This window comes from Sylvia atricapilla, chromosome 8 (genome assembly GCF_009819655.1).
Source record: "Sylvia atricapilla isolate bSylAtr1 chromosome 8, bSylAtr1.pri, whole genome shotgun sequence".
In the NCBI taxonomy this organism is placed as follows: Eukaryota; Metazoa; Chordata; class Aves; order Passeriformes; family Sylviidae; genus Sylvia; species Sylvia atricapilla.
The window spans coordinates 19401728-19414972 of NC_089147.1; the positions used below are offsets into that span (position 1 = coordinate 19401728).

Below are 13245 nucleotides of genomic sequence, written 5' to 3' on the forward strand. Positions count from 1 at the left end.
TCTGAGCGCATTTTCTGAACATGTACCTCTTCTAGATGCATCTCAGACTACTCAGCAAAACCAACAGCTAGGACTTGGGCACCTCCAGCCCAGCTGAGGTCAACAGAAACCAGAGAGCCAGTTGAGCTCAACTGACTGACACCAGCAGGACTTGCTCTAAAGCTGCTGCTCTGTGGAGCATCTCAATCAACCCGCAGAGAGAATTACAGAAAAGAGAGAAAATAAGTGCCTTACTTTCCCTTCTTGTGGACAGCCCTGAGAAGGCCTCCTGCTCACACCTGCTGCACTGCCAGCTTCCAGGCTGTCAGCAAAACACAGCAGCAAAGGAGAGGGTGGGGGCAGAGGGACCAGAGCAGGGCAGGCCATAGCCCCCAGCCCCAGTGAAGTGAGCAGGGCTGGGCGATCACCACCCTTGGCCCACCTCCAGCTCTGCCAGAGGCACACCCAGTGAGCACAGAGGGGTCAGGGCCTGGGGACTCCCAAGGCATCACCCCCTCCCCGAAAAGGGAAACTGAAATAAAAGGCAGAGGGAGCCTTGTGTGTGTTTTTATTATTATTATTTCTGATTAAAGAGGAATTCATTTCATCTTTGCCTCCTGCCAGGGGCTGAGGTGCCGCCATTGAGGTTAACGGTGCGGAAGAATACAAAAAAATTTCATTGAGGAGGATTATAAAAGTTACTAGCTGGAACATTAACAGAAGAGTAACTTGTAAAAAATGCAATATTACAATATTCACAAGGACGGTAGAGCGTGGTAAAGCTATAAAATTCAACATTAAAATCTTCTACAGCCTAGATAACCTAGTTAACAAACATTGTATTGGAACTACTTTTTTCCGCGGTGCCGAGGTGCGCGGGGCCGGGGGCGGCGGGGCCGGGGCAAAGCCGCTCCGCGCTGCCGCTCCCCGGGCCCGGCAGCGCATCTGCGGAGGGCAGGCACGAAGGCGTGGAGCCGGCGCGGCTCCAGCCCCTGATTCAGCACTGATGAACTTTATGTCATTAGCAAAGCGTGGGAAGTGATTTGTCTCATCCAAACCCGCAAACAGGAAGCACGGATTCGTGTCATTTGTCACCAGCACCTAGTGCCCACACAAATAGCAGCCAATATCTTTCCCTGCGCTGGTGGAGTTCTACAAGGGGAAGGGGGGGGGACACCAAACCAAACACCCCCACACACACCAACCACACAAAAAACAACCCCCAAAAAACCCCCACAAAATCCAAAACAACCAAAGCCCAGAAAAAAACCCAAAACTCCCACCAAACTGGCGAGGATCAGAAATTATTATTACTATTATTACTAATATTCTGCTCCTAATAATGGGCTCATGCAGAGACATCAACCTCAAAGATAAACCGATGCCATTCTCCCAAAATCAGCAGAGAGAGTTTTAATCTTTAGAGTCTCCTTCATCAGGCGAAACTTACTTCTCTTGGAAGAAGTAGGGACGCATTTCCCCTTGTTGTGTGTTATTTTAATGTTGTTTGTCGCCGCATCCTTCTCCCCCCACCCCCTTCCCTCTGCGTCCTCGCTCCCTCTGTTCTGGGGGCTGCGGAGTCGCGGGAAGCAGAGAGTGTGAAAGGGCCGGGAGAGAGGGAGAGGGAGCGAGAATTGCTCTGAGCGACTGCGGAGTGGAATTCAGTTCCCTGGGGAGTTAGCAGACAGTTTGTGGAGATGTTACTCCAGAGTTTCAGACTATGATAAATATGATAATTTGTATAAAATTTGAATGGGTTCTTGTTTTCAGGGAGAATGCCTCCGATGATGAATGTTCATGATTTTCAGATAGATGGCTGATAAAAAGTGTATTGAATTGTTGAAAGCGATTTTAATTTTAATTCTCTACCTGCAGATGTCTGATAATAATAATGTCTCCTAATAAAATAGGAAGGTGTCAGTTTAAGCAGCAGTATTTCGCTTCACTTCATCCTTCCCATCCCCAGACTGTGGCAACATTAACCTCTTCTTATAAAAAGGCACATAAAATTATTATAATTACAGAGTTATTAATTTTAAAAAGAGGGTTAGCAGGATTTTTTATTATTATTAATAGAGCTCGCAGAGAACCCCTGCAAGTAAATCCCCGTGTGAAATGATGGATCCGATTGCTAATTCTATTATTAGGTATTGCCTAGGAATTGCCTTTCGGGTTTTTAATTAGAGTAATTGAAACTAGAAGAGGCGGGGCTGATTATTTTTATTTTTTCCCCTTTGTTATTATTTAAAAGTCATTGATAATGCTCCCTGCATTCAGATATCGTCTTCAGAAGGAGACTTACAACAAAGCAACAAAGGGAAAACAGACAGACCCGCGGGTCTGGAGCTTGAAACTCCCAAGCCAGCAGTGTGCGTGTATTAGGTTAATTGGGTTTTGCGGGTCTGGGGGATCTCTGAGACTATCCCCAACCCAGCCCTTACTGCCTCTGAGCCGGGCTGATATTTCATGCGTGAGGAGGAAAAAAAAAAAAAAAAAAAAAAAAAAAAAAAAAAAAAAAAAAAAAAAAAGCCAACAACAACAACTCTGGTAACATGAAATCAATGACCTGGCAGTTACACTCTAATTAGCGCCTCCTGCGAAGCAGCCCAAAGCCAGCCCAGGAAAACCGCACACAGGCACCGCACGCCGGGGAGCGGAGGCAGGCGCGTCCTCGGCGGGCTGCGGCTCTCGGTGCCGGGGGCAGCCTGGCTCCCGTCCGAGCCTTCCCCGGTGCGTCTCCCACCCGCGGCCGCAGCCGCACCCGCGGATCACCCACGCGCGGCCGGAGGCGGCTCGGCCGAGGAGCGGGACCGGCTCCCTGTGGGGCAGCCGCCGAGAAGCCCCCGGCTTCGCTCTCGTTTGCCCGAGCTATTTTTCTCTCGCCCTGAAAAGAGCAGACAATATTGTCCATTCATCAGAAAGGCAGGAATTTGGTGCTTCTGGTTGACTCCGAGACGGGTAATTCAGGGAGAAATGAAAGCTGGATAAATGACTCGGTAGTGTGAATTAGTACGGAGGGTGCAAGCCGCCTGGCAGAGAAGTGCGATTTTATAAACAACGGCATCATCTGGCAAAAGGGTAAAGAACTGTGCAGAGCTCACAGCTTTTCTAAAGCATCACACTGATATTTTATAAATGGAGAAGAAGGGGGAGAGAGATACATGCGAAATATATTCATAAGCATAGGCTATGCAAGCACAAGGGAACATTCCCGCTCAGATCCCCACACAGGTGCATCTCGCCATGTACTAAATGCTCCCTAGCTGTCTCCAAAAGAAATAGTTATATGCAATAATATATATATACATTAAAGCCTCCTCGTTTTGATATAAAGATTCGGGTTTATATTATAGATTTCTGATATATTGCCACCTATTCCTCTCCACAGACGAATCTATTTCGGGTATGCGTGCGTAGTTGTGAACATAACATATATACTTATAGTTACACAGGGAATCGGAGACTTGGCAATACGTCTAGCAACGAGAGCGCTCGTAATATATATGGTTGCATAAAGGATCGTGTGCAGTTACATTAAGTCCCATTAAGACAGTGAATGGCGGTCCGCACCGTTTCGCACACAAAATTACAATTACAAGTTTTTGACTGAAGAGCAGGAGGAAATTGCCAGAAGCTGGGGTGGTCCGGTCCCCCGGCCTGGTGCCTGCGACCTCCTTCCCACTGGGGTGCCACTGGACGTAGGAAACTGGAGATGGGGGGGAAAAGGTGTTTATTCAGGGCAATTAGAAAGCAGGTACCGCTTCAAAAAATGGATTTATTAAGGGGAAAATAAGTCGAAATTATTGTGTAAAAATGCGCATAAACGAGTCTAACAAAGTAGGGAAGCAGAAGCATATTGGCGTGTAAGGTATCACACTGGAACTGCTTCCACTTCAGACCTCGGGATTAATCAAAGAAATCGGTGCGGCTGATGAGGAGTTATTCAGCAGCTGAGCTCTGGAAAACTGCATCCCTGCTTTCTTTATACATTTTATTATTTTCAATTGGTTTGAAAAATTAGAAGTGTTTAGAAAAAAGAAATACACATTTCTTCTTCCAGCGGGCTGGAAAGCTTTGATTTTATCCCCTCCATCCCCTCTCTCTTATCTTTGCTTCCCTTTCTATTTTTTCTTCCTCTCAAGTTTGTGATGGGGACCGCAGGGAAGGATGCTTTTGAGAAAGAAATTGAAGCGCCTGTTTGGAGGGCACTGCTCTCCTTCGCCCCACCCTCAGCATTCCTAACTCCTGTTTTTAGCGACAATGCCAGCCCTGGAAGCCAGCAGCCCTGGCGTTCTGTAACCTCCGACGCCAGGCAGGGAAGAGACAGATCAGAGCTCTTCCTGACAGTTTCCCTTCATCGTGCTTTTAAACCTCCCCCTGGCAGGGCTCGGCAAACGCTTCTTTGTCCGCTTAGGAGTGGCCGTGGCAGGGGGAGGCGAGTGCTCCCCCTTTACACGGACGTCCGTCGATGCCAAAACTTTCTTAGGAAACTTGGAGGAAGACTCGACTTCTGACAATCGGGTAGAGATGGCAACTCCCAGAGATGCCCGTGGCCATTAGCTTTAACTTTCTCTGCTTTCAAAACAGATGGGAAAACGCCTCTTTTGAGAATGGCCATCTCCTCCATCGAGTATTCTTAAGTGCAAATCTTTAATGCTGTTGAATCAGAACCTCTGTCTCTTGGCTGGCTCGCAGGCAAAGTTGGCAAGCTAAGGGGATGGTGGGGAGCAAAAGTTACTGACTCGAGTGGGACAAGGCAGGAGTGGCCGCACCCCTCCGCATTCTCTCGCTGGGATGTCACGCCTGGCCCAGTCCAGGCACACATGGACCGCTCGGGAAATAATCCCCCGAGAGCGATTCCTATTGATGGCCGGGCGAAGGGCAGCGGATTGCATGTCTCCCCTGACGGTCGACGACGTGTGACGGTGGAGGGTATAGGGCGGGGAAGGGACTGGGGGGGGGGGGCCGGAGGGGGGGGGGGGGTGGGGGAAAGGGGCGGAGGGAAATAGGGGAAGAGTGGAAGAGGGAGTACTTGGGCAAATTTATCAGTTATTAAAGGACCCTTCCTGGACCTACAGAGCCCAGGGGCATTTCTCATCTCAACTCCAAATAGAAAAAAAAAAAAAATGTAGTCAGCTATCTTTAATCATTGACTCGAGGGCACATTTCACATCATCTCTCAAATCTGCATTTTTTATGAAGTGGCCAAAACGTGTGCTGTGTGCCTAATTTTCTCTCCCTTACAGGCGTTAAGAAGAGTAATGAGAAATCGGCTGGAAATTAACTTGCTTCTGCCCCTGCAGCCTTCTCCCCTCATGAGAGACTGGAACTTTTATCCCACTCACACACACTTTTATATCAACTGGTTCAGAGCCCGGGGGCTGCCGGAGTTGCGGGACAAGGAGGGGAGGCGGAGGGAGCTGACCGCAGCAGAGTTAGGAGACAGACCTGCAAAGTTCCCTTTTCTCTACAGCTCCCAGACCATAACCGAGATTCTTGTCACAAGGACAATGGCCGTGTTCCCGGGCAAAGGTGAAAGGCACACGAGTTACATCTCCCCCGGCTTTTACTCTTACACTCAATGTTCCTCTCTCAAACCTACTCCAGCCTCCAAAATACTGAAAACCCAGCGCGTTCAAGAGATCCGGGGACCAGGGAGGCGGCGGATGTAGGAGGATATTTATTTTCTACGCTTTAATATACGGAAATACATTATCATTGTTGTCATTATTGCTCCTCTTATCATTACTAGTGCCTGGAGTCTTGGAGTTTTCCACCGAGGTTTGGAGTTTTCCACCGACGTGGAGCCGGCATGTAAGGGCAGGCTGTCGGGGGAGTAGCGCTGCTTCCTCACTTCTTGCACCTTGACATCTATTTTTTGTTGTTCCCTTAGCCGTTCCCGAACACTCGCCCCCGCGCTCGGCAAGAGCTGCGGAGCAAGGCAGCCCAGCCGTGCCGCCGCTTGTTCCCTCCCCATCCCGGAGGAAAGCCGTGCCTCGGAGAAAAGCGGCTCCTTCCCTTCCCTCGACGTGCCGGGGAACTGTTGCTTCTGAGCCCCGGCCCACACCGGCGCCTGCGAGGCAGCTGCGAGCCGCTCCTGCTGCTACCCCCGGACCCCGGGCTGCCGAGGGAGGCCGGGGCCGGAGCGCCAGGAGTGGCCGCGTCCCCCACGGCGCGGAAGGGCCAGCGCCCGCTGCCCGCTGCCCGCTGCCCGCTGCCCCCTGCCCGCTGCCCCCTGCCCGCTGCCCGCTGCCCCCTGCCCGCTGCCCCCTGCCCGCTGCCCGCTGCCCCCTGCCCCCTGCCCGCTGCCCTCTGCCCGCTGCCCGCTGCCCGCTGCCCGCTGCCCGCTGCCCGCTGCCCGCTGCCCTCTGCCCGCTGCCCGCTGCCCTCTGCCCGCTGCCCGCTGCCCCCTGCCCGCTGCCCTCTGCCCTCTGCCCGCTGCCCGCTGCCCGCTGCCCTCTGCCCTCTGCCCGCTGCCCTCTGCCCTCTGCCCGCTGCCCGCTGCCCGCTGCCCGCTGCCCGCTGCCCGCTGCCCGGCGGGAGGCGCTTTCTCGGGGGACGGCTGCTCCGGAGCACTCACAATGGAAACTGGAAGTGAACCTAAAAAAGAAAAGGGCGGCGGAAAATAATTCTTAGAGCTCAAAACAGCGTAAAGCTGAGATTTAGCAGCTCCATAAAATGCCAATGGGGAAATCACTTCGGCGCAGGCTGCCATAAATGTTTCAGCTTTTCTGTTCTAATTTTCATGTCTACCAAGTGTTTGACGGCTCTTTAAAACCTCTTTACTCTTTACTTATTTTCCTTCCTTTTATCCTTTTATCTGTTATCCTTTCTCTTCCTCTGCTCCTTCATTCACTACTTCTGTCCACAAACACTAGAAAGGTGGAGGGTTGTTTCCCTCTTCTCATATTTTCTATTTTTCGCCCATCCTGTCCATTTATCCATCCATCCATCCATCCATCCATCCATCCATCCATCCATCCATCCATCCATCCCCCTTTCATCATCAAATTAAACCCCCCCTTCTTTATTCAGACATTTTTCGCTAATATTAGTAAAGATCAATGTCTATCTCTCTGTCTACTCATTCATCCTGATTTCCATCTTCTCACTTAGTTCTATGCTTCTTTTATTTTCACCTTCTTTGGCACATTGGCACAGACCATGTTCTGCTGCCGCAGTCTCTCATGGTTTTTACACGATCTTCTATTTTTCCTTTCCTATTCTACAATTCTGGCAAAGGCGAGCAGAAGTCCCCCTCCTACGTGTCCACCTCCCTCAATCCTATCCTAATCTACCCTCAGACTCCTCAGATTCCCCAAGCCCTCCAGATTGCCCGGGCCCAGCGGACCCGGGCTGTCCCTAAGCACAGTGTGCCCACAGGCCGTCCGGCTGCCGTGTCCCCTTCCTTGAGATAGAAACTTGTGTTCACCTGCCTGGAGAAGGAGTAAGAGATCACAGCGACGTCTCCCCAGCTCTCGGGAGAGCACTGCCGCCCGCCCGCCCCCAGCCCCGCGTACGGGGTGCGGTAGCCCCGACCCGGGGAGACTTCTCCCGGTTTTGCCAGCCACCGCCTCCAGGCGGGACCACCAGCCGGGGCCGTGGAAACGTTCTGGGAAGCGCTTTTGAATCTAAACGTCACCACAGGGCAGCGTGGGATTAACACTTCCCGGCTGCGGGGCTGGGGCAGCACCCCCGGGCCGGGCCCGGCACCGCCGATCTGCACTGCCCCCTCTGGCGGGACGCGCGGCCCGGCCGCCCTGAGGGAACGGGGCCGAGGCCGGGAGCCCCGAGCCAACCAAACTGCGCCCTCCTGCCGCCTGCCCCCGAGCCGGTGCAGGAGCTCCCGGCCGGATCTTGGCGGGGGACCTGGCTTCCCGCAACCGGCTCGGTTTCGTGCCCCGGGGCTCCACCGGCACGCCCGCCCAGCCCTCTCGTCCCTGCGCCGCGTCCCGCTCGGCAACTTCACGCCAAGGCCCCTGCACCGACGTCGCCTGGCGCAGCCACCCCTGGCTCCATCCCGCCAGCAGCCGGGCACCCCGTCGGAGACCCGAAGGCAGAGACAGCCCCTGTGGTTGCGTCCCGCGGGCGGCCAGGCGGATTCCACCCCACGACAACCCTAACCCACCGCCCCCGGGCATTCACCCCACCCACCCCAAACTTCTCGCAAAGCCTTTCCCATTCCGCTGCTGTGACACCAGCTCAGCCACGGGAAAGACAGCCTTTCTCCGTGCCAGCAGCATCCCTGCCCCTGCAACTTTGGTAGTTCAGAGTACTCCTGCTCATCTCACAGCCTCTACGGACAGCCCCAGAACAAGTGAGGCTCACTCCTTGCCCTGCGCCTCTCACCTCTCCCCTTGTCCTCCCCCGTTCCGCCATCACCATGAAAAAGCACCAGGTGGCCAGCCCAACACTAAGGCAATAGTGCGGGGCAGAGTGGCAGCGGCACAGACGTCCCGCGACTCTGAAGTCACCCCGAAACTCTCGGGAAAGGGCTGGACCTGCCTGTGCACGGCTGCCGGCCGGGCGAACCGCAGGGAGCGGCCTCCGAGTGCCTAAGCCCCGGTCGGGGTCCAGCCTCCGTCCTTGCCCGTTCCTCCGCAGGTCCTCTTTTTAATATCCTCTCCACCCCTCAAAGCCCACCCTGCCTCAGAGACGGGGAAAGGAGACGGTGGACAAAGGGAAAGGCACCCATTTCCTTACGATGTTCTCAATCCAAACAGCCAAGCAATGTGCATTTCCCCCTGTCATTGGAAACTGTCCCTGCTCCTCGTGTCGCTAGTGTCTGCCCTATTACCTGTTGCATCACTTTCTGTCTCCGACTATGGGGAAAGAGCCTGTCAGTCTCCCTTTTGCACACCACAGCACCATCAGGAGTTTATTCCTTAAAACACTCCGTCCTGATGTTTCTTTTCCTAAAAGTGCAGACAGGCAGCCAGGATGCGAGCCCGCAGCGCAGGAGCGGGGACATTTTCCCGATGGTACGAGCGGCCGCGGCCAGGGGGAAGCGGCGGCCAGCGCTGGCTGGGAGGAGGGAGAGCCTCTGCCTCCGCATTTCCCTGGGAACTTTCTGTTACGGAGTTAACTATTAACTGCAGGAAAGCAAGCAATTTTCTTCGGAATGCAAACTATTTCCTTTATCCAGCAGATAGATGTTTGAGGTGATTGATTAATATGGAAATTGATATTAAAATATGTGTCGTAGAACACTTTCCTCGTAGTCGCAGTGGCACGGCTACTGCCGCACGGAGGAACAGGCGTCCAGGGCAAGCAGCGCACCGAGCTGCCGCCGAGGGTTTTCCTGGTTGGCCAAGAAATGTTTTAATTGTGAAACACATGCAGATATGGTTACAATAGCTGGCATTAATACATCTAAACAGTGCTGAGTGAAAGGGCACACTGAGGGCGCACAGCAGCACTCGCGGGGGAAGAAACGCCGGGGGTCCCTCCACAGAAGGGGAAGGTGTTGGGATAATGCTTGGCGCTCCCCTAGGGAGCAAAGGCGAGGGTGGGCGACCAACCCGTCGGCAGGGTAAAGAGCACGTATATAGAGAATGTGTAGAGCCAAACAGGTACGCTATAGCCATTCGTGGAGCACCAGTTAGCTGCAAGGGGAGAAACAAGAAATGTTAACAGGACAGTCCGTAATTCTAGACTCGCGCTAGATTGTACTTCAGCACAGCTTTAAGGTAGGAAGAGTCGTGTGTCCGTGGAGGTACTCATAACTGTTCACCCTTTTTATCTGTAGCAGCACCTGCGCTCCTTGGTTAAGGGTCGCACCGAAGAGGACTGTTACACACCGGGAAACCGGAAAAAGTCCGGTTCCCGTTTATCCCGGCCCCACCATGTGTTGCTGTTCTCCCTCGGCTAGCCTCGTGCTAATTAACCTGTGCCCCTTTTAATTAAGAGAGAACTCTCTCGGCGGTGCCCCCCGCTCTGCCCGACGGCGCGCAGCCTCACGTCGCCCCTTCCAAGGGCTGAAGCCCCGGGCAGCCCCGGCCCTGTCGCCCAGCCCGCCCCAAGCCCCCGGGCCGCCCGCCGACCCGCCCCACAGCCCGCAGGGGTGGCTGGCATGGGCACCTGCCCTTCTCGGCCCGCTCGGCTCAGCCTCCTGACGGTATTTTTCATGCTTCACCCCCCACCTCCCTTCCCTTCTCCGCCGATTCACACAAACATTTTATACAGGGAAGGGGGAATTTCCCAGTCTCTCCTGCTGCTTTTTTCCCCCCTCTTTCCTGTGTTTTCCCCTCTCCCCCTTGCTCCCTTCCCTTCTGTTTCCTTGCCCCTCGCCGCCCCCACCGCCGCTTGTTTGTCCCAATGCCCGGCCGATCATCGCGGTGTATGAAGTTCTAACTGGTTTGTGTCAGGCAGCTCTCTCTAAGCAGTCTGGCGTGACGGATTAAACATCAACTAGTTAAATAAAAATTAATATCAACTGCCTCCTAACTTCTAATGTCATGTTGTTTATAACTAATGAACTGATTAGGGGATAAACACATCAGGAAGACATTTCTGCTTCCCTGCTCTTTCGAGAGAGATTTGCAGAATTCAAAGTAAATCTCCCAGAGTCCTTTCTGGGTTTCTCCCGCACCAGTCTGGGGAGGGAGGACGGGGATTCCGTGGGGTTTGTTGGGGTAAGGTCGGAGGAATCTGGTGCATGTGTCAGGGTTAGCTGGACTTATTTAAACATCTCACCGAGGAAGCATTTCAGCGCGGCTGCGAGCAGGGCTCGGGCTGCAGGGAGGTGAGGAACCACTCCAGACAGATCCGGCGGCTGCTGCAGACCGGGCTGGAGACGGCGTCTGAGGCAAATACTCGTTGTTGCAATTATTGACTTTTGGTGCCTCATTTTAATATTTAAAATGAAACTTTTTTCTCTTTGCTTGAAGAGGCAATCGATGATTTTTAAGTGATATGAAGGAAAGCATTCCCTCCGCCTTCCTTATTTTTACAGTTCTCCACTTGTCTGGGGCGTGCTTTTCTCCAGTCCGCGTTGTTAACATTTTCCTAAACACTTTAGAAAAAGAAACACATGCACACACATAACCCCCAACAGCCTCATCTTGGAGAGGTCCCAAGCTTTTAAATACTGTTTGCCCAGCACCGCCGGCTCTGACAAGACAATAATAACAGGGGAAGCTTTTTAAAACCAATTTAGCAAATGCAGAAATGTAATTTTAATGAAGAATCGATAGCAGAATGGTTCATTTTTCCTGGGACTCCTTGTTGGAGCTGAGAGAGACTTTCAATCAATGGGGAGATAGAAGGGGGGGGAGTAGAAAGAGAGAAAGAAAAATATTCGTTCAGTGATGTCTTTAGCACTGGGAATTTTTCTTCTTTTCTTTAGATCTTTGTTCTATTTATTATTTATTTCTTTTCAGTTGCAAAGCCTTTATGAAAATGTGGTTATAAGAGCAAGAAAGGAGACGAGTGGACAGATTAATGGATGGAGGGATAGATGGATGGATGGATGGATGGATGGATGGATGGATGGATGGATGGATGGATGGATGGACGGACGGATGGACAGATAAATAATCTCTCAGAGGCGAAAATCTAGGCGCTCACAGAGGTAGACTTCAGAGGATTGCCTTCTGTCGCCTCCAAACTAAACGACGGAATCCCCGTCCCCCGCCATCCCACCCGGAGTCTGCCCGGACCCCGAGCTGAGAGCTACCAGCTCCCGGGTGGGCTGCGCCACCATCCACACCAACCCCCCGCCCGTCCCCGAGCTCCCCCCACCCCCAGCCTGAGCCCACCGCTTCTCTTTTCAACTTGGAGAAAGTTCCTCCTCTGTCCCGCGTCCCCCTCTCCCTTGCCAGCCCCTCTCTGAGAACATTTTTATGGTAATAAGACAACAAATTAATCTGCTGTTGCAACAAGACTTCCCTACAGGTAGCCAGCTTGAGGGAGGGGGGCAAGGGGAAGCAGATTCAACGGGGAAAGGTTCAAGAAAGATTCAAGTCCAGGCATTGTCCCCCCTCCCGCAGCATCCCCGCGGGACCCCCCCAGCCCCTTTCCTCCCTGGCTGCACAGCCCTGATAGACTGGAGCAGGTGAGCCCCTCTCCAATTTTATAAGCAGCAGCGCTGCATTTGCTTTGATTGTTATTTATTTTCCCCTCCTTTTAGCCTGTCCCGGTTCAGTAGAGCGGCGTTTCTTTCTCTGCGACTCTTTTTTTTTTTTTTTTTTTTTTTTTTTTTTTTTTTTTTTTTTTGTGGTGGTGGTGGTGGTGGTGGTGGTGGTGCTCTGGTGTGTGTGTATGTTGTTATCTAAACCGTTTAGTTTTGGGTGGTTGCGCCTAGATCTCGAAAGTCAGCGGGGGAAAGCAAGACACCCAAGCGGGGAGGAGAGAAACGAAGAAAAGGCCGCGGCGGATCTACTGGCTTGCAGCCGTCCCGGGGAGACGGGCCATTAGGCAGAGGAGCCATGGCTCAGAGCTCAGGGAGAGCAGGTAAGGCGGGGGGGCGCTGAATATTCAGCAGGGAGGGATGAGACCGTCACCCCCAACTCCCTCCTTTGGCAGGAGGCAGCTTGCTTCTGCTCTCCTCCACGCACACCCTCCTCGCCCTGCCAGATCCCCCTTTAACACTTGCTACCTCACCTGCTAAATATCCCTTTTCCTTACGGGTGTCCCGCTCCAGCCCCGCTTGAAAGGCTGGGTTCTCACCGTGTTTACCGTGGGAGCTTCGCAAGGAGCCGCAGCGGAGCCCCCAGACGCGAGGGCCCAGCCGCGGTCCCTTCCCTTCCCTCCCGGCCGGGTCCGACCGCCGGCGGCCGCGGGCGCTTTGCCTCGCCGCCCTCCAGGCGCCCCGGGCGGCCCAACCAGCCCCCTCCATCGGCCTTTGTCTGTTTGCCCCAACCCCGGACGTCCCTCCCGTCCGTCCGCAGAAAGTTCAGGGCATTGCTTAAACTCTTCCTCCACCGACTCCCTCCCCACCCCGGGAAACTGTGCCCGCCGTGCTGGCTCTGGATCTGCGTTGTCCCCGCCTCGGGGCCCGCGGGCAGCCCAGCGCCTTGCCCGGGCTCTGCGGGGACGAAGCGCGGGGCTGAGGCGGGCGGGGGCCGGGACTGCCTCTGAGCCCCCCAAACCTGCTCCGCCGACGGACGCGTCTCCGGATCGCCCCCGTCTCCCAGACAGCAATTTTATGATTTGCAAACAAAGCTTCAAACAGACCCCGCCGGAGAGGTTTTCCTCGGCGCTGCCGCTCGCGGTAAAAGCACAATTACGCGGTTTTGTTCTCTCAAATTAAGTATATAAACAGAG

General features: G+C 53.6%; 1 protein-coding gene across 1 annotated transcript in view; it reads left to right on the forward strand.

Annotated features, from left to right (window-relative positions):
* Positions 1-12045: 12045 nt before the first annotated feature.
* PAX2 (paired box 2) overlaps positions 12046-13245 on the forward strand; it is a 99183-nt gene continuing 97983 nt past the window's right edge. The window contains exon 1 of the mRNA XM_066323945.1: positions 12046-12432. Coding sequence (XP_066180042.1) covers positions 12408-12432 — 25 coding nt within the window. The 5' untranslated portion in view covers positions 12046-12407. The remainder of the gene's footprint in view (positions 12433-13245) is intronic.